This window comes from Balaenoptera acutorostrata, chromosome 20, assembly GCF_949987535.1.
Source record: "Balaenoptera acutorostrata chromosome 20, mBalAcu1.1, whole genome shotgun sequence".
Classification (NCBI taxonomy): Eukaryota; Metazoa; Chordata; class Mammalia; order Artiodactyla; family Balaenopteridae; genus Balaenoptera; species Balaenoptera acutorostrata.
This window is the reverse complement of record NC_080083.1, coordinates 40,379,199-40,398,522: the sequence shown is the minus strand read 5'-3', so window position 1 is coordinate 40,398,522 and position 19,324 is coordinate 40,379,199. Positions and strand designations below refer to the sequence as shown.

General features: G+C 58.5%; 1 protein-coding gene across 3 annotated transcripts; it reads right to left on the bottom strand.

The window, feature by feature from the left end:
- Nucleotides 1–428: 428 nt before the first annotated feature.
- On the bottom strand, nucleotides 429–19,204 carry PLCD3 (phospholipase C delta 3). Of its 3 annotated transcripts, XM_057536937.1 has the most exons (16): nucleotides 18,494–18,610; nucleotides 17,999–18,064; nucleotides 9,078–9,239; nucleotides 8,751–8,979; nucleotides 8,277–8,406; nucleotides 7,185–7,413; nucleotides 6,525–6,726; nucleotides 6,209–6,353; nucleotides 5,223–5,375; nucleotides 3,939–4,082; nucleotides 3,652–3,796; nucleotides 2,690–2,806; nucleotides 1,875–2,041; nucleotides 1,569–1,704; nucleotides 1,329–1,478; nucleotides 429–1,108 (listed from the first exon to the last, which is right to left on the bottom strand). In XM_057536937.1, the coding sequence occupies exons 3-16, from the start codon at nucleotides 9,208–9,210 to the stop codon at nucleotides 1,020–1,022; spliced, it is 2,169 nt and encodes a 722-aa protein (XP_057392920.1). In that variant the 5' UTR covers nucleotides 9,211–9,239; nucleotides 17,999–18,064; nucleotides 18,494–18,610; the 3' UTR covers nucleotides 429–1,019. The 3 variants fall into 3 exon arrangements, with proteins under 3 accessions (XP_057392920.1, XP_057392919.1, XP_057392918.1); XM_057536936.1 differs by lacking the exon at nucleotides 17,999–18,064 and having other exon boundaries at nucleotides 3,939–4,079; nucleotides 18,494–19,204; XM_057536935.1 differs by lacking the exon at nucleotides 17,999–18,064 and having other exon boundaries at nucleotides 18,494–19,203.
- Between the last annotated feature and the right edge of the window lie 120 nt (nucleotides 19,205–19,324).

The following is a 19,324-nucleotide window of genomic DNA, read 5'->3' as shown; positions in this document are numbered from 1 at the left end:
AGGAGAGCTCCAGGTCTCTGGGATTTGTCTACTGAGCAGACAGGGGCCTCGAACCCAGCTGAGCCTGGAAAGAGGGACTCTGTCTGGAGTCCCTCAGAGGCCTGTCCCCGCCCCCTTGAGGGCCGTAACAACCCTGCTCTGGCAGAAGCCCACCTAGCTGCCCCCTCCCCATCCAAGGCCCCTGGTGTACGTGCTGTGGGGGTGGCTTTGTGAACCGCTGTCCTCACAGTCTTGTGATGCTGGCAGCAGCTTTGAGCCAAGAGGAAGGGTCAGGGCTATTTTGAGCTGCGGCAGCTCCTCCAGCACCCCTGGCTGTCTTAGACAGGGAGCCCAGATGCAGCAAGAAGCCCAAGGGACGCTCCCTCTGCCCCGTCCCTCCTCATAGGCCTGTGGGTGTGGCCTCAGAGGTGCTCAGGGGGTGGCAATGGTAAAATAAACTTGCTTCTTTATTTTGTTCTGCTGTCCTCTCCAGGGCTCTTCTAAGATAAGTTAAAAATCTCCTACGTTTCCCCAGGGCTGAGCCTCCCTCCCCCTGCTTGCTTTAACAAGGGAGCAGCGCTCAGGTTCCAGAGCTGGAGGGAGGAGCCCAGAAAGCCTGGAGGGGGAAGGAGGGCCTTAGGGGGTGGCTAACGCCTGGGGAGGGGGCGAGGGGGTGGCTGGACTCCTTGTGGGAAGGAGGCTGGGATGGGGCAGAGAGTGGCCAAGGGCTCACATGTCCTGCTCCCCAAGTCTCCTGGCAGCAACAGGCCTGGCTCTTCAGAAGCCACGACGACCAGGTGGGCTGAGCACCCGAGGAGCTGGGGGCATCTCATGGCCCAGGGAAAAGATCAACTGCCTGTTCTTCAGGAGGGGCTGAGGCGGCCCTCAGCACCCAGTTGAGAACAGAGCCTGGCGGGCAGGCTAAGTGGGAGGCTGGAGGGGCTGGCCCTCCGTCACCCCTCCACTCCAGAGGAGGAGAGGGCCTCCGCTGAGGGATGCAGACTGGCACCTGCAGAACCCAGGGTGGCTCAGCTGTGCTGTCAGGAGCGCTGGATGCAGATGTGGACAAAGAGGGTGGCTGGTGACAGTGAGGCCCCATCCTTGGAAAGCAGGTGGATGTGGCGGTATCCTGCCGGGAGGGGAGCCCAGTGTCAGCTTCTCTGCCCACCGCACCGCAGGGCCAGGCGGTGCGTGTGGGGCAGAGACCGCATCCCAGCCCTGGGGGCTGGAGGCTGGGCCCAGCTCGGGCCGGCTTAGGGCAGGCTCTTGGAGGGAGTGGGCAGCCTGGGTGAACAGGGTCTTGGAGGCCCAGCCCCCCTTCTCTTTCCACCCCCATCAACCCCACCAACCTTGCTTCAGGCTGCTGAGAGGCAGTGTAAACTGGCCCACAAAGTCATTGGGGGACGTGGCGTCATAATCTTCTACCACGAACCGGACCAGCACCAGCTCCGGAGCCCGCAGCTGGAACTGCAGGGTCTGCCCCCAGCGGGGGTTGAAGCCTAGGGTGCAAGCCTGTCCGTCAAGAGCCCGCCCTGCACCTGCCCCACTCCCCGCTGTCTGCCCCCAGCTCGCCCCAGCAGGGCCCCCACCATTGTTGAGCACGTAGTTGGTCTCCTTGCAAGCACAGTCTGCGGGCACCCCGTGGATCTCAATGCGCACCAGCGGGTCCACGATGGAGTTTGGCTTCTCGGCGTTCAGCTTGGGCAGCTGCTGCGCAGTCAGCACCTGCGGGGGAGGAAGGGGAGCTAGCCTGGCCCGCGGGGCTCACACCGGCCCTCCCGCTCAGGACCCGGAGGCGGACCGCCCTCACTCAAGCTGTCCCCAGGCCTCTGCTATCCTCAGGCTGGCACCCCGCAGACAGGGACCCCAGGCAGGGTGTGGTCCAGGCTGCTGACCTGGATGGTGAAGGTCGTTCTGGGGGTTCCAGGACACTCAGGGTCAAAGGTTGTGTCAGGCTGCCGCAGACAGGCAGGTTTCAGGACATAGCCGCACCGCCCATTGATAAGGAAGCGCCCGGCATTGAGGTCCATCTCATAACCTGGCGTCTGGAAGTTCAGGGCCACTGTGGACACAGCGGGGGCAGGGCAGGGGCTCTTAGTGGCCCTCTCTTCACTGCTCGGTTTCAGGAGTCTCACTGCCCTCCCCGCCAGACACACCTCATGGGGCAAGGACTCAGCTCTCTCTAGAGAGGGCTCAGGGTCCCACTGCCTGGGTAGTGCTATCCCACCCCTACCATGGCTGGGGGGTTTCACGGCAGCCAGGGAACCCAGCCTCCACGGCTGGAACCGGAGGGTGGGGCTGGGCCTGGGGCTGGGCCAGAGCCAGGATCCAAGGAAGCCAGATGCTGCCCTACCTGCCCCCAAGGGGACCAGGCTCCTCTCCTTTGGCGTTGCTCAGCGTCCCTCCAGAGCACACACTCGTCAGCGTTGACTTAGTGGGGACTGCCGGGGTGTGTGTGTGTATTATGTGAGGGGCACGTGGGAGTGGAGGTTTTTAATTTCCACCTTCATAAAAAGTTTTGAGATTGTACACTGGCTCGTTTACACAAACGAGCCTGCTTTGTGTTTCCCCACCTTCCCTGTTGATCAGTCTTTTAATAATTGGCATCAACAAGACTCATTTTTCCACCTTCTGGAAAGCTGTGTGGCCTCATCACCGCCGGGGCCTCCGTGGCCCCCTGCCCACCCCCTCTCCTGCTGCTCCCACTCACCCAGCTGACAGCCCGCGTTCCACATCTCCTGGGGGTTGTAGTTGGCGGAGTTCATCCGCAGCCCCAGTGGGTAGACACGGATCAGTTGGCAGGCATTGTGCCTGATGAAGCTGTTCCCTGAGGGAGAGTTGGGGCAGGACTGTGACAGCCCCTGGGCTGTGGCTCACCGGGTGCCAGGGCCTGTCACCTCCCCTCCCCCCCACCTCCAGAGACAAGCTGGGAACAGAGGCTGAACTCCCATCCCCAGCTCCCCTGCCCCCGCTCCTTGTTCTCTCTGATAAGGGGACGGGGGTCCTCACAAGGAGGCTGCTGAAGTCCAGAGAGGGGCAGGGACCCCCCGCCCCGCTCCCGCTGCCTGGCACTGCCAACCCCCCCAAGTCCCCATGTTCCGACTCCGTGGGTGGAGCACCTGGCCCCAGGCTGGCATCCCCTGTCTTTCATGGCTCATCCCACAAGCACTCCTCCAGCCATGCCTCCGGTTCCAGGAACCCTTCCTATACCTCAAGCCTCCAGGCCTTGGGGCAACCTGCTCCTCCTGTCTGGAAGTCCCCTCCCCCTCCTCACCTGGCTGCTTCCTCCTCATCCTTCAGTCAGGTGTCTTCTCAGCCATCACCTGCTCGGGAACCCTTCTCTGATCTCACCCCCTCCTGCTGGGCTTCCCCAGCCTCCGTCATGCCTGTCATGCCCGACTGATCACCCTGCACAGTAATTATCCATCTATGTCTGGCCCCACCACTAGGCTGTGAGCTGGTGAAGGCAGACAGCAGCCTCCCTCTTCCCTGTGCCCTTTTCCCTCTATGTACGCCTGGCCCGGTGCTGGGCATGTGCTGGGCACTCATTCCCTGAGCCCCTCTTTTCACTGCCCCCGAAGCCCTTTCGCACTCCTTTCCAGATCAACTTCAACATCTACCTCCCACCAGGAGCCTGCAGGTCCCCCAGAGGCCCGACGTCCTGGCTCCTACCTGCCTCTCGGATGAGCTTCTTGGCCTTGCGCTCGCTGAGGGAGCTGACCTGGCAGGGCTGGGGCAGGACAGAGCGCAGGGTCCGCAGGCGGGTGGCACAGCAGTACACGGCCAGGGCCGACAGCTCCGGGGAGATCTGCTTGGCCTGGGAGATGAGCCTCAGCGGGGGTCTGCCCACTCCAGACCCCTGGTCCTCCCACCTTCCTTCCCTCTGCCACCTGCCCCCAAGCTCCACAGCGGTATCAAGCCCCTGCCCAGCCCGGGCCGGCCCAGCCAGGCCCACTCACCCGCCGCCTCTGCTCTGCGGCCCCCGCCTCCTCTTCTTCGTCCTCGTCTTCGTTGTCCTCCTCCCGGTCTGATAGAACTCGACCATCCTCATTCCGAGCAGCTGGCAGCTTCTTCCCCTTCACCAGGACCCGGCCTTTCAGCTGCTGTAGAGACCAACACGGAACAATTAAGCCCTTTGGCCCCTATGTCAGCCGGTCAGTCTATCATTCAGCCACCACTGTGTGAGGGGCTGGCCCCGGGTGGCGAGCAGCGAAGGAGACAGAGATGAGTGATGTTTCTAATAGGAAGAAACCTATGAGGGAAACAGCTCTATCCACAGGGGACTGGCTAATGGGGCCCCTCTAAGCATCAGCATACTACACAGCAGCCAATAAAATGAATGAGGCAGCTCAGGGTTGAAAGAGTAGGTGCTCTCTTCAAAAAAGATCTCATGTGAAAGAAGCCCATGTAGAATATGTGTTCACATGATCTTCTTTGTGTACCATTTGAAGGAGAAGATAGCTATGTACATAGCTATATATATGCATGGGAAAGTTCTGGAAGGATTCACAAGACACTGTTGAAGATGATTACTTCTTCAGAAATAGGACAGGAGGGAGCCTGAGTGGAGGAAAATCCATTTTTCATTGTGTATGCTTTTCTGCAGCTCCATTTTTTCTTTTACCATATGTATGTTATTTTCATACTGATAAAAAAATCAAATCACACACAAAGGTGAATCTACATTCTTTGCATAATTTGGGATTGGGAGTAGGAGGAGAGTTTTCTCAAAGAGCCTAAAAAGGATAAATGTCCTGAAGGGGCAGATAAAATGCTCTGGGGGTTGGGAGGAAAGGAGGAAGGACCACTTCTGGCCAGAGGGCTGAGGAAGTTGTTACGGCCACAGGAAGAGGCCCTCTGTGCCGAGCTAGAGCTCTAAGCAGGTGGCGCCTGGCGAGCACAGATGGCTAGGAAGGGAGCTGCAGGTGGAGCAGACAGTGTCAACCAAGGCCTTCGAGATGGGAATGGCCGAGCCTGCAGGGACTCCGTGGGCAGGAGGCAGAGCGGGGAGGTCAGGGCCAGGTCGTAGAGGGCCTTCGATGCCAGGTGAGAGGGTGGGGTATGTCTAGTCAAAATGGAAGGCAGACAAGTGACAAGACCACAGGGTGGCAGATGTCAGATGAACGGAGAAGCGGAGGAAGGTTAAGACAGAGAGAGGGGAGGGGGCCTGAACAAGGGAGGTGGATGGTGGACCTCGGAGCCAGACCCTCCCCCCACCCAGGCTGGGGGTCCGGGAGCATCACCTCTGGGGACGGCAGCTCTTCAGGGTTCTGGGAGTCCAGCAGCTGCGTCACCAGCATGTCCCCTAGGATGGTGTGGAGGTGACGGGCCATGGCAGCCTGCTGCTCCAGCCCACAGTGGTTCTCGAGGGACAGGATGACGGGGTACGGGGACAGCTGTGGGAGGGAGGGGTGGCAGCTCAGAGTCACTCACCCCTCCCCCACCAGGACCCCTGCTATGCCCGCCCCCCCCCACCCCTTTCAGGACAGGCAGGCAAAGGCAGGGCTCTGGAGAACCCACTCTGGGGGAGACTGAGTGAGTGGATGTGGGACACACTGGGGTCAGTGTGTACGTGGAGGGGCAGAGGTCAGATCTGGGGCCTCGGGGAAGGGGTGGACTGTCTGGGGAGCTGAGGGTGCCTGCAGGAATGTTTTTCTTTTATAAATGCTCTTTATCTGTTAATGACACTGACCATGTCCTTTAGGTTGCACACTTTTGGTCCCAGCCCATCATTTGTTGATGGTAAGGTTTGTATAGCTCGACAGAAGTTGCAATTTTATGTAGGTGCAACACTGAGCCTCTCTTTCACGATTTTCTCTTTGCGAGTCATGATTAAAATGTCCTTCCCTACCCACAAGGTTTTCTTCTGGAGATTTTACTATTTTAATACATTTACTAAATATAAGGGTGGGAGAAGGGAGCCTCTCACCCAGCTTTATTCTACCCCATTGGGCAGTTGTCCCAGCAGCACTTGGTGAAAGTGAGTCTCTGGGCAGGGGTTTCTTTTGTTTTGGGGGGTTTTTTGTTTTGGGGTTTTTTTGGCCGCACCTCGCAGCGAGCAGGATCTTAGTTCCCTGACCAGGGATCGAACCCGTGCCCCCTGCAGTGGAAGCACAGTCTTAACCACTGGACCACCAGGGAAGTCCCAGGGGTTTCTTTTGGAAGGACCGAGACCAGCTGATGTAATGGGGAAGGCTCTGGGGCTGGGCGTGGGGGTCCCAGGGCTCACCGTGAAGGCGTGGTCACGCACTGCCTGGATCACATCTCGGAAGAGGATCTTGGAGGTGAGGGTGTGGCCATGGTAGATGACCGGCTCCCCTCCTGGCCCCTCCCAGCAGTCAAGCTCCACACAGCGGCATCCCTGGGCAAAGGCTCTGCGGACAGATGGATGGATGGGCAAGGTGTCATGTGGGTGGCACAGAGCAGGGCAATGGACAGGCCCCCAGGTAGGCCCCAGGAAGCCCAGGGCGGGAGTTGAGCCCCATGTCCATCCCCAAACTGGCTCCCAGACATGTTCACTCCCACCATCCCCCCCACTATGGTACCTAACATAGGCCTCGGTGCTGCTGGGCCCACCGATCTGAGAGTCGGTCAGGTAGGTATTGTGGGAGCAGGAGATGAAGTAGTGGGCCAGGGGCTGGTTCATGTCCTGGAACACACACGTGTGGGCCAGGTTCAGGGCAGCCCCCTCAGGCGACAACAGGTACAGCATGAAGCCATCCAGAGTCATCAGTTCGTGCTGCTTGGCTGAAGGAATGGGCAGAAGAGCACATCACGGGGGACCCCTTTGGCCCTAAAATGCCTCAAAGCTCACTCAACTTAGTAATAGTGAGCACCTGTCTACTGACTGGACTCTACGTAAGTTATGCCTTTTTTTTTTTTGGCCACGCCTCACAGCTTGCGGGATCTGTTTCCCGACCAGGGATTGAACCCGGGCCACGGCAGTGAAAAGCTGGAATCCTAACCAGTAGGCCACCAGGGGACTCCCAAGTTATGCCATTTAATTTCAACCCAACCCTGTGAGGACGGTACATTACTATGCCATTTTACAGATGTGGCAGCTGAGTCTCAGAGAGGCAAGGTAACCTGCCCAAGATGGTGCCCACAGCCTGTAATAGTAGAGCCCACTTAGCTGGGAACCCGGACCTGTCAGATGCCGAGCCCTGGGCCGTGTTGGCCCCAGCCCCACCTGTCAGACCCCTCACCTGTCTCGTTGAGCTCATAGGTGTGGATGAGCTGCCGGGCGTGGGCCAGCGTGGCTCCATCCTCACCCTGGTCCTCCAGGAACTCCAGCAGCTCGGAGGTGCTCAACACCCGGTCCTCGCCCGAGTACCGATGGAAGATCTCCTCCAGCTCGGGGCGTTTCAGCAGCCGTCGCAGAAACTCCTCGATCTCAGGCCCCTCCAGCCACTCATTGTTGGAGCGGTCACACTCCTGGAGAGCAGGAGGGAGAGAGTCAGAGGAGGAGGACACCCTGGGAGAGCTGGCCTGCGCCGACACACCCGTCATCCACCATGTCTGGGAAGGAGGCGTTGTCCGCAGTTTCACAGGTGGAGAAACTGAAAGCCAGCCAGGCTCCGGGTCTCACTCAGACTCACACAGCTGCTAAATCGCAGGGCTGGGATTCTAAGAAAGGACTCCTGGGTTCATTGCCTGTTCCTCTGCCCCATGACCTACTCCAAGAATCAAGATGTGGGAGGGAAAACCTGTGAGCCCTGGGCAGGGCTGAGGCCCGGTTCCAGAATCCCCCCTTCCCGTGTGTATACGCTACCGTTCTCACCCTCACACGTTCACACCCAGGGTCAATGAGCAACACATAACAGAATTCACGTGGTGCTATCGGCCCAGGTGCACAGGTGCCTTGGCCCTCCTGTCTTTTGGAGTCACAGCCAACATCCACACAGGTGTCTCCACGTGATCCAACTGGGCCACGGATGCAGAGTCCACCTCTGTGGGACCCTGTCTGTGCTCCCACATGTGGGGTGTACATGGTCACGTGTGGAGGTGCCACACATGCCACAGTGGAGGGGGGTGCGCTCCTGTGTGTACTCATGAGCCCGAGGTCCTCCCTACCTGGGCTCTGCCTGAGGGTGAGGAAAGGAGCTCTGGGCCAGCACTCCCATCCTGGCCCAGTGGCTTCACTGGGATGAAAGTGTACCTAGGCCCAGATGTGGCATTTCTGCAGAGAGAGGCCACTCACCACAAAAGCTGGGGGGTGGGAAGGGGGGAGGGAACTGATGACTCAGATGGCTGGGGGAAGGCAGAGAGCAGAGGTCAGAATGGTGGCAGATGCCCACCTTGAAGAGGCGGTAGGCGTACATGTCATTCATGTCCACGTTGACCATGCGGAGCAGGTTCTTGATCTCCTTGAAGCTCATCTTACTGTCCTGGTTGGAGTCTGCTCGATGCAGATAGAAGTGGATCCAGGTGTGGGTGCTCAGGAAATACTAGAAACAGGCTGGGCCCAGCCCCCTGCTGACAGGTAACTGACAGGTATGGCATACCCTCACCCCCGCCCTGGGGGCTCCCGGGTTTGGGGGCTGTGCTTTCCCTCAGCCTGTGGACCCCCTGAGTGCCCCAGCCGCACGTCCTCCACGGAACCGGGCTCCCCAGAGACAGGATGCCCCGTCACCACCCTCAGTTCTGAAGACAAGGGCCTCTATCTCAAACCGCGGGTCCCTAAGGGCGGAGCCACGCCTCCCCTGGGCCTGATCCCGGCACAGGGCCGGCCCCCCTCCCCGTGCGGTCCACTGCCCTCCCGGGGAGGATATTGGTCGAGGCGCTCGCGCTGGCTCATGGCATCGAGGCGCGCGCGCAGCTTGGCCAGACCGCGCACCCAGCGCTGCGCCTCCTCGGCCGTGGGCGCCACCAGGTCCAAGTTCTTGCGACGCCCCTTGAAGGCGATGGTTAGGCAGCGCGCCGGCTCGAAGGCGCCCCCGAAGCGCCGCAGGCCCTCGGACTGGTGGCCCTCGCGGACGGCCTCGATATGCTGCACGAAGACTGCGGAGAGGGACGGGACGCGCGCGGCCGGGTCAGGGCGGCGGGGCCGGGCCTCCACTGTGCCCCGCCTGCCCACGCCCGCCCGGGTCCCGGCTCACAGATGTGCTGCGAAGGCGCGCGTGGGATGCGCCGCTGGAACCACACGCTCAGGCCGTCCTCCTGCAGCCGGTACAGCCGCTCCTTCTTCCATGTCCGCGAGCGGATCTTGCAGAGCCGGGAGCCCCGCAGCATGGCGCGCACGTCCTCGTCCTCCGTCAGGCCTGCGGGGGCGGGAGGCCATGGGCATCCTGGCCGGCCCTGCCTGCAGGTTCCCGCCACCCTCCTCCCAGAAGGGAGGTGCGGCCTCCCTGCCCAAGCCTCTGCAAACTCTCCCAGGCAGCTCTTCTTCTCCCTGTAACAGGCCCCAACACTGGCTTTGGCTATAGGCTTTTTGGCCCCAAGGCCTGTGCTTGGTGTGTCCCACCCAGGCCCCCCGGGAGGGGTGCCAGTAACAGGCCTGCCCTCCTCCCTGTCAAGCAGCCTCCTCTGGAGGCCCTCAGAGCAGAGCTCAAGGCAGCGCCTGGGACTCAGGCCTCGATAAAGGTCACTCTTTCTGCCACTCCCCTCCATCACGGCCTCAGCCTTTAAGCCTAGAATCTGCCGTCAATAGCCTTTTCCCTTGACACGAAAACCTGACCATCAAGAGGGTAGTCTCACTATCTAACCTAAATCTTTCTTGCTGCAACCCAAGCTCCTCATCTCTGCTTTCCCGAAGACAAGGGAGGACAGCAGAGGTCACTCTGGCTCCAGGGTCTCAGGCCAAGCATGCCAGGCCCAGTCCTGCCTTGGCCAGCCTGGGACTGACCTCCAGATGCCCTGGTGGGGCCCAGCTGAAAGCATGATCTCCTGTGACACTTGGTATCCCCCTTGCCCAGCCACTGTCACAACCCCATGTAACCCCTGAGCCCACATGTGCTCTCCAGTCACAGTGTCCATCTTTCTTAATAAGACAAAATGCTTACAAAGTACCTACTACATGCCAGACCCCACTCATGTATTAACACACGAGAAAACAAGTGCAGAGATGCTTCAGCAACTTGCCAGAATTCCATGGCTGGGGAGTGGCAGAAGCAGGCTTCAAACCCTGGAGGTCAGGCTCCAGCACCTTCGCCCTTGGCCACTTCACTGACCCCTCTGCTCCTTCTACCCTCCTCCCTCCCCAGCTCCCTGCAACCACCCTGGGCTTGAGGACCTAGGAGAGAGCAGGATCCGAGGAGTCAAATACCAGCTCTGTCACTTCCCAGTTACACGGCCTTGGTGGCACTACCCTGTGACAGCTCTAAGCCTCATGTTCACCATTCATAAAATGGAGACCACAATAGTAGCTGCTACAAAATCCAAAATTCAGTCAAGATGCTGCCCATCCTGGTAGGGCCACACCCTGCTCAGATCTGCCTCAGCAGGGGTCAAAACCAAAGGTTTATGAGCCATGGGACAATAGAACGTGTGGGAACCAGACAAAATGTAGGGTCCACACCTTTTGGAAGGACGGAGGCAGCCAGGAGTGGATGAAGGCCCAGAGTTCCCAGAGAACCGAATCTGGATTTATATGTGACGCCTCCAGATTTTTCAATGTTGGCAATTAAATCAAATTGAAACAAAAAACCCCAAAACACCACTGTGTGGGCCAAAGGAAACAAGACAGTGGGCCTCTCTTCCTCCCTTTATTTTAACAAGCTCCCAATACTGGGTTTGGCTTTAGGCTTTGTGGCCCCAAGGACCCTGCTTGCCCAGCTGCAAACCCTGACCTGAGGAATCAAGTCTAAATTCCTGGGCCTTCCTCTCACTCTCTCCAGGAGCCTTTGTAGGATCCTTCTCCCGTCTCTTCCTCACACTGGAGTCCTTCAAGGACCACCTCCCCCAGGAAGTCTTTCCTGATTTGTCTTCAAATAGGAGTTCTCCTTCCCTGACCACCAGCAACACTTCTTACTTTAATTAATCACCCCACCTAAACTGTAATTTCAGTGGACCTTAATAAGCCCAAGCACTGGGATATCCTCAACTCAGTGCTTGTCCCAGAGCCAGGCTTGCAGCCAGTGTTTTCTGAAAGGGGAGGCAGATGGACAGACAGCTGGGGACTAAGTGCATTCTAGCCCCAGCCCTGAGCCATCTGTCCAGATGTCAGGGCAGCAGCCTTGTGGGTCAGGGTTTCTCAACTCCAGCTGTGCATCAGAATCACCTGGTGGAGGTTGCAAAACCCATGACCCAGAGATTCTCGTCCAGCAGGTACAGGTTGGGGGTTGGGCATCTGTATGTTTAAAAACCTACCTTATGACTTTGAGAGTGACTATGATGGAGAATCATGGACTCAGGGGCAGGAGGAGAAACCTGCCATCCTTAAGAGGCTATGGTCCCCCTTGGGGCCAATTTGTGACCTTAATGGCTCCAAGGGGTCTCTCAGGGTTTAGACTGTGGCCTTCTGGAAGGGTCAATGCCCACTCAGTGCCACCTAGCTAGGAAGGGGAGGTGGAACCCTCCTTCTTCCAGGTAAAGAGCTGGAACTTGGCATGTGCCAGGCCAAGAGACTCACCAGACCCTCAGGCCCCTATCCCCACATCCAGGCAACCTCTGCATTCTCTCATCCTGAGGAACAACAGAGTGGGGGGCAGGGCATTCAGGGGAACCTGCAGTGCCACCAGGGCTGAGCCCACCCCTCCCCCACCTCCTCAGCTATGGGAAAGGGGACTCCTCATTCCCATGACAACCAGGCTCTGCAGCTGGAGCCACCTCCCCTGACTGGGCCAGCCCTGTGATGCCAAGGCCAGAGGTGGGGAGGATGGGGAGGAGGCGGCTTGGTGAATGACTAAGGCTGGAAATGGAGGTGAGTCACTGAGGGCCTCTTTTGTCCAGAGTCTGCTGCAAACAGGACATGGAGAAAGGCAGCCTGAGCTCCCGACCAGCCCCCCACTGGGACAGGTTCCCACGTTGAGGAGAGACCCCTACTCCTGGCCCTCACCCCCAGCTCCCCAGGAGCCTGCTGGGGGAAGGGGTGACATTCCATTCTGCCCACCCAACCAGCACAGGCCCCCGGATCACACTGCCCCTTGGACCACACTGTCCTCCAACCACACTGCCAGAGGAAAAGCCACACAGAATGAGGGTGAAGTGCCAGGCTGGGCCAGGTGCTGAGTCCCTGGGTGGGTGCCTCTATTTCTCCATTGCTTGAGCTTCTGAACCCTGGGGTAGTGAGGGGGCTGATCTGTCAGATGGGAGGGGCAGGACCAAGGGAGGTAAGGGCGTGAGGTCAGGAGGCAGGCCCAGGCCCTGGGCAGTGATGCTGAGAGGGGCCTGGTCCTCTGCCTAGCCACCCAGTAAATATTTATCGGTCTTGCCAGATCCAAACCCACAGATGTTTCCTCGACCTCATTCCTACCTGCTTGGAGCAGGCGTGCAAGCTGCCTGCCTCCTGTGGTTTCCGTGGATTCTCTATCTATCCATCTCTGCCTTGAACCTGGAGCTGGGCTGGGCCAGCACCATGGCCACCTCAACCGAGCAGGTGGGGGAACAATCACGAAATAACAGTAGTAAAAATGAGGACAGACAGTACCAAAAGGTGGAAACAACCCAAGCGTCCATCAACGAATGAATAAGCAAAATGTGGTCTATGCATACAGTGGGATAATTATTCAGCCATAAAGAGGAGTGAAATCTGATCTCTGCTACAACATGGATGAACCTTGAAAACATTATGCTAAGGGAAATAAGCCAGACCCAAAAGGACAAATGATGTACGATTCCATTTACATGAGGTACCTAGAACAGTCAAATTCATAGAAACAGATTTTATATCACTTATACCTCAATTTTAAAAAATTCAGAGACAGAAAGTAAATTAGAGGTTACCAGGGGCTGGGGAAAGGGAAGAATGGTGAATTATGTCCTAATGGTTACAGAGTTTCTGTTTAGGGTGATGGAAAAGTTTTAGAAATAGCACAACATTGTGAATGTAATTAATGCCACTGAATTACCCACTTCAGAATGGTGTACATGGCCAATTTTATGTTATATATATTTTACCACAATTTTTAAAAATTAAGGGACTTCGCTGGCGGTCCACTGGTTAAGACTCCGCGCTTTCAATGCAGGGGGCACAGGTTCGATCCCTGGTGGAGGAACTAAGATCCTGCATGCCACACAGCACAGCCAAAAAATAATAATAATAATAATGTAATATACCAGAAACCACTGTACACTTTAAACAGCTGAATGGTATGGGATGTGAATTAATTCTCAATAAAGCTGTTAAAGAGGCACAGAGCAGCTAACGAACTTGTCCAGGGTCACAGGGCAGCTGGAGTGCGTTGAGAGTTGGGGGGCCTCACCCAAAGGGCTCTGTGTGACTGAAGGAGCACACAGGGCTCTCTGTCTGAGGCCCGCCCAAAGGGGGCTCACAGTAAATGATAACAAAGAAGGAAACCGAGGCAGTGCCCGGGAGGGAAGAGGGACCCGGGTATTCTGCTCCATCCCTGCTCCTCATTCCCACGGCTTCCAGCTGGGCCCCTCTCCCGCCCAGCCCAGCTCCGTGTCATCAGCTGGGGCCCAGACACCTTCCCTGAGCCGCTTATCTCAGCCCCCAGAAAGGGGCCGGGAGGTGGTGAGGAACGGGCAGCCCCACAGTTTCCCAGTGACCACCTGCAGCCTGGGCGGTTTGGGCTGTGTGTGGTCTGGGGCCAAGGCTGGGGGCAGGAATCTGCCCCACTGGCAGAGCTGGAAGGGGCTGTGGGGAGGCCAAGTTTATCCCTGGCCCTTCAATCCCACCTTTCTCACAGATGGGCCACTGATGATCAGAGAGGACTAGCTGTGTATGCTGAAAACAGTGTGGGTGGCCCAAGGCAGGGGTGGATGCAGGGGCCGTGTAGGGCGTGGGCAGAGGCCCGAGTGGGCTGGTGGCAGGGGTGGGAGTGCTGTGTGGTCACGGGGTGTGTATGCAGAGAGCAGGGTGTGTAAGGAGTGAAGGTGTGTGTAGGGTGGTGTGTGCATATCGGGGTGTGTGTGTGTGTGTGGTTGGTGGGTGGGAGGTGGTCAGCTTGGTGTGGAAACTAAGGTGTGTGTGTGTGTGTGTGGTTGGTGGGTGGGAGGTGGTCAGCTTGGCGTGGAAACTAAGGTGTGTGTGTGTGTGTGTGTGTGTGTGTGTGTGTGCCAGTGCACACTCAGGAAGGGCTCACGGGACTCCAGCAGGAATGTGAGACATGCAGGGAACAGCGACAGCCGACAGCCGACAGCTTCATGCCAACGGGGGAGGGGAGGAAGAGCAGCTTTTCCCCGGTGACTGAGGCCATGAGGCTCTGGAGGGGACAGGCAACGGCGAGGCCTCTCAAACACCTTCCCACCGGAATCCTCAAGCCAGCAGGTAGCCCCAGCACCTCAGGTACCAAACGTGTCCCCCTCGCCCTGGCTGGCTGCCACACCCAAGGCTAGAGCCTAGCAGAGCTCAGTGCCAGAATCCATAACATTCCTTGAAGCATCAACAAAGTCAAGAAAGGCAGGCGGTGCTTCCCCCGCTCCGGGTGGACATAGTGCGATAAAGGGGGCAGCACTCTTCTCTGCAGGACCAGACCAGGCGTGAAGCCTGTTTGGGGGCTGAGATCGTGGAGCGGGGCTCCTCAGAGCTGAGGAAGGAGGAGAGGTGAGGGGGGCCAGGATGCAGGACAGAGCCAGCCCCCCAGCCCTGCCTGGCACACACCGGCGTGACCAGGAGGGCTGCCCACCCCTCCCACCACCCAGGCCAGGCACCTACCCAGACCGGGGGCTGCTCTGAAGACTGCCCCACCTGCCAACCTCGCCCCTGGCAGCCCCACTCACCCTGCAGGAGATGCCCTGGGCAGGCCATCGGGAGAGCCCACTTTCCCTGCGGCACTTGGTGGTGTGTGCCGACCGGGGAGGGAAGGGAACAGATTCTGCCCACTTAGTGCTCTGCTCACAGGGAGGATTAGGGGCCGGGTGGAGCATCAGGGGCACAGGGGCAGTTCCAGGCTCTGGGGAGACAGGGCTGCCAGACAAAATTCAGGATGCCCAGTTAAATGTGAATTTCAGATGAACAACAAATAATATTTTAGTATCAAATATTTACATAATTTGGGACATACTGATATTTTTTTTGGCAGCCCTATGAGGACACCCCTGGCAGCTGGCAGAGCCACTATGGGGGAGGGGTGTAGCAGGCCCCTCCCCACCAGGCTTAAATCACTCATTCATTCATTGTGTTAGGAGCTTGGACTCTGCGCCAGACTTCCTGGGTTCGAATCCTCTCTTAGCTACTTCCCAGCTTGGAATCCGGGGCAAGTTACTGAACCTCGCTGAACCTCAGTTTCCTCACTCGTAAAATGAGGCTAATGGTCCCACCTACCTCATAAGGTTGTGACATTAAATGAGCTAATACGAGAAAAGCGCTCGCACAGTGTTATAAAGGTGTTAATTAGTATTCATTAATTCCAGAAATAAAGAGCCCTCATTGAAAACGATGGCTTTGGTGGCAGACAGACGCTGCCTCTTAGCTGCGCGGCCTTGGGCCGGTGACTTCACCCCCTCCACCTCAAGTTTCTCATCTGTGAGGACAGTGACAGCACCTTCCCCTGGGGTGACCGAGGATTACGTGGGATCTGGGCTACTGCAAGCTCAGCCCCGCCCCGGTGCTCCCTGGGCTCCTCTTCTGCTTCTTCAACTGTTCCCTGGCTTCCCTGGCGCAGACCAGGCCAGCAGCCCAGCCTGGGGCCGGGGGATGGGAGCGGAGTGGACCCTAGGCTCCACAAATGACTCCCACTCAACGCGGGGGCTGCTGTCCGTCCCCCCTCATCTCGGTTTCCCCCAGTATGGCCCCCCTTTCTTTTCCTTGGGCCCCTCTTCGCCTTTGACTCTGAGCCACTCCCTGCCCTAGTCTCTTGACCTGATCAGAAAGAAAATCTGTCCTCTGTTAGACTAAGGGGTTTGGCGAAGGCGGTGACAAGACACAGCCCTGAGGGTCATTTCAGGAGAGGCAGCAGCTGCAGGGGTCATCGTGGAAGCTACCTCGGTGGTAGACCTAGGACTTGGCCTTTATGGCCAGGGCAGTTGGGCCCCAGGACACCTGGGTTTCGCCTCCAACCTGTTCCTGGACTCAGTCAGGCCTGGGGAAGGGTCATTCCCCACAGACTTGACATTCCTTTCTCGGAAGGCAGTCACTCAACAGCACGGTGCCGCAGTCAGGGGGGAGGGAGGGTGGCCCAGATGGCATTCTGACACCCACATAGTTCCCAAGAGTGTCACTGTCACAGGGTGCCCGGAGCTCCCATTCAGCGTTACTCAGCCAAAGGGTAATGAGTCTTGGGCTCAGCTGTAATTATTTGTCTACAAGTGGCTCCTAGCACTAGACTGTTCATTCCCCCAGGACAAGGTGCTGTGTTCTCCATCTCCGTAGCCCCAGCCCTGACACTGCGCCCTGGCATGCGGACGGGGCGTAGCAAAAGTGTATGGAATGAGGAGGCAGGCAGGTGTGCAGGAGCATCACCTCAGCCCTCCCATGGTACCCATAACCCCCACAGGCAGCTGACTCCTGGGGCTGCTTCTCCGGCCCAACACCAGCCCTTGACTATCTCAGCGGCACCTCAACTCCCCATGGCCATCAACCTCTCCCCAAACCACCACTGCCCCTTAGACCACAGGATGATGACGCCGCCACCCGTTAGAGACACCTTCCAGATCCCACCAACTGCAAAGTCCAGCCCAGTCCATCTCCCTGTAGTTCTGGAATCCATCTCGGCTGTACCGACCCACTTCTGAGCTCCTCGTCCCCCCCGCACACACACAGCTTGCCCAGCTGACTCCTCAACCTCCCTCCTGTGGGTCTCCTTGTTTCACCCCTGCCTTCGTCCAACCCACCCCTACTCTACACAATTCCTGCCTCTCTCCTCCGGCCTGAGACCTTTCCCAGGCTCCTGTTGCCCTCCAGAGAAAGTCCATAACCTTATAAGTAGGGGCCTTGAGGACCCAGCCTCCACCTGCCTCTCTCCTTTTGCCTCACTCTAGTCTCCCTCCAGCTCCAGGGTGCAGCCAGGGCTTGCTAGCACCTTGGTCCTTCCTTCATAGCCTTGTTTCTTTGCTTCATTGTCTGACATCCTTGCTGGTACTTCAGCTCTCTGAGGGCCAGGACCGTGCCTGCCTTGTTCGTTGCTGAATCCCCAGGGCAGAGCATACTATAGGCACTCAATAAATGTTTGTGGAATGCATGTGTGATTGATGAAGGGTAGGGCAGAGACCACGTCCTCTGTCTCCATAAGGAGAGTGCCAGGCACGGTGCTCAGAACACAGCACTCAATAAATTCAGGTCAAATGAATGAGAGGAGGTAGAAGTAAGAACGGGGGGTGGGGCTTCCCTGGTGGCGTGGTGGTTGAGAATCCGCCTGCTGATGCCGGGGACACGGGTTCGAGCCCTGGTCCGGGAAAATCCCACATGCTGCGGACCCGTGCACTACAACTACTGAGCCTGCACTCTAGAGCCCACGAGCCACGACTACTGAAGCCCCCGTGCCTAGAGCCCATGCTCCGCAACAAGAGGAGCCACTACAATGAGAAGCCCGTGCACCTCAACAAAGAGAGGCCCCCCTCACCACAACTAGAGAAAGCCTGTGCACAGCAACAAAGACCCAATGTAGCCAAAAATAAATAAATAAAATAAATAAAAAATTTTTAAAATCTTAAAAAAGTAAAAAAGAACAAGGGGTGGAGGACAGTGGTAAAGAGAAGGTAAGACCACCTATCGGGACCTCTGAATTTTGCTCCAAGGTTCACACAGGTCTTCGGGCAGCCCTGCCCTCTGTTGCCTCAGCCCCACCTCATTAACTATGCTACCGACCACAGTTCTACTACACCACTTCAGTTTTACAATATTTTACATTGTATAAAATACTCTCACACGTAAACCCCCTCGTTCAAGCCCTCAGCCCCCCAGTCAGTCCCACTTTGCCCTGGTTCTGAGAGGGGGCCAGGGGCAGTGTGGGGTACATACCAACTTTTGCCCTCTATTAGCTGTGTGGTCATAGACAAATTCCTTTCTCTGAGTCAGCTTCTTCATCTGTGAAATGGGGATTATACCACCTGCCTCTCAGGAATGTGAAGAAGATTGAAGGGCACCACATCCATAACCACCCAGAGCTGGCCAGTGTCTGGGAGATGCTTGATAAACCACAGTTTTTCCTTTCCCCCACTGACTTCCCTCAAATCTGAGAAGGCAACTCTGGCTTTCTGACCCGAAGGTAGGGCGCCCCCTGGTGGAAAACAAAAGCCATCCTGGGAGCCTCGCTCGGACCCCAGGACCTCGGGTGACCCCAGGTGCGACCTCCCCTCCCCCGCTGGAACGGTGCTGGCCTTCCATCCCTAGCCGGACTCCCCACAGCCCCATTGGGAAGCCCACCAACGGCTCGCCGGAACACCCCGACCCTCCCAGGCTGCGCCGCCGGGGCCCGTCCGCGCCCACCCCGAGCCGCCCCAGCCGCTCACTGACCCATCTTCTTCAGCGCCCGCAGCCCGGGCCTCTTGTTGCCGCCGTCCTGGGGTGCGGGCGGGGACGGGAGCGCGACGGGCGCTGCGACCTGGGCCGGCACCGGGGGCTCCTCGTGCCGCCGGTGGCGGCTCCTCCAGCGGCCGCACAGCATGGTCGCGGGGCCGGGGCCGGGGCCGGGCCCGGGGTCTGTGCGCGGTGTCGAGCGAAGAAACTTAGCGGCGCCGGGAGGGAGTCGGGAGGAGGAGGAGTCGCGAGCAGGGAGAGAGGGAGGGACGAAGGTCGGGGAAGGAGGGACCCGGAGGGAGAGGGCGGGGCCAAGGATGGCGTGGGGAGGTGCGAGGGGGCGGCGAAGGGGGCGGTGACCCCAGGCGGGGAACTGTGCCCTAGAGAAAGTGTGGGGAGGGGGCCCGACCCGCGCCCCCGAGTCTCCGCTTTAGGCCCCTGCTCCTGGGTCCGCCTCCCCATTCTCCGAGCAGTCCTGGGATCCCGGCCCTATCGGAGTCCTGAGCCCCTATGGTGCTGGGGGGAGGCATCGGAGGGGGCGAGGGCTGCCCTCTGGCACAGACACCCTCTCCTTTCCCCGGACCCTGACTCAATGTGGACTCAGGACCCCTCTCCACCCTCCTCCTCCCCGTCCCGCCCGAGGCCTCAGAAGGAAGCCAGACGGGGATAGGGTCCGCGGGCCGGATCGTCCTGGGCCTAGGGTCCGCGGGCCCGGAAAGCCCCGGGAGCTTAGCCGGGCGGCAGGGCAGCCCGAACCGGAGGGGTGGGGGGTGGGGGGAGAAGTGGGAACTGACTGGAGGTGGGGAGGGAGGAAGGCTCTGGCCATGA

Coding starts and splice junctions, on each gene's coding strand:
- PLCD3 (XM_057536935.1), bottom strand. CDS start 18,644: ATGCTGTGCGGCCGCTGGAGGAGCCGCCACCGGCGGCACGAGGAGCCC. Junction 8,407..8,750: donor CAGCGCGAGCGCCTCGACCA/ATATCCTCCCCG, acceptor GAGCACCCACAC/CTGGATCCACTTCTATCTGC. Junction 4,083..5,222: donor AAGAGCTGCCGTCCCCAGAG/GTGATGCTCCCG, acceptor TGGTCTCTACAG/CAGCTGAAAGGCCGGGTCCT.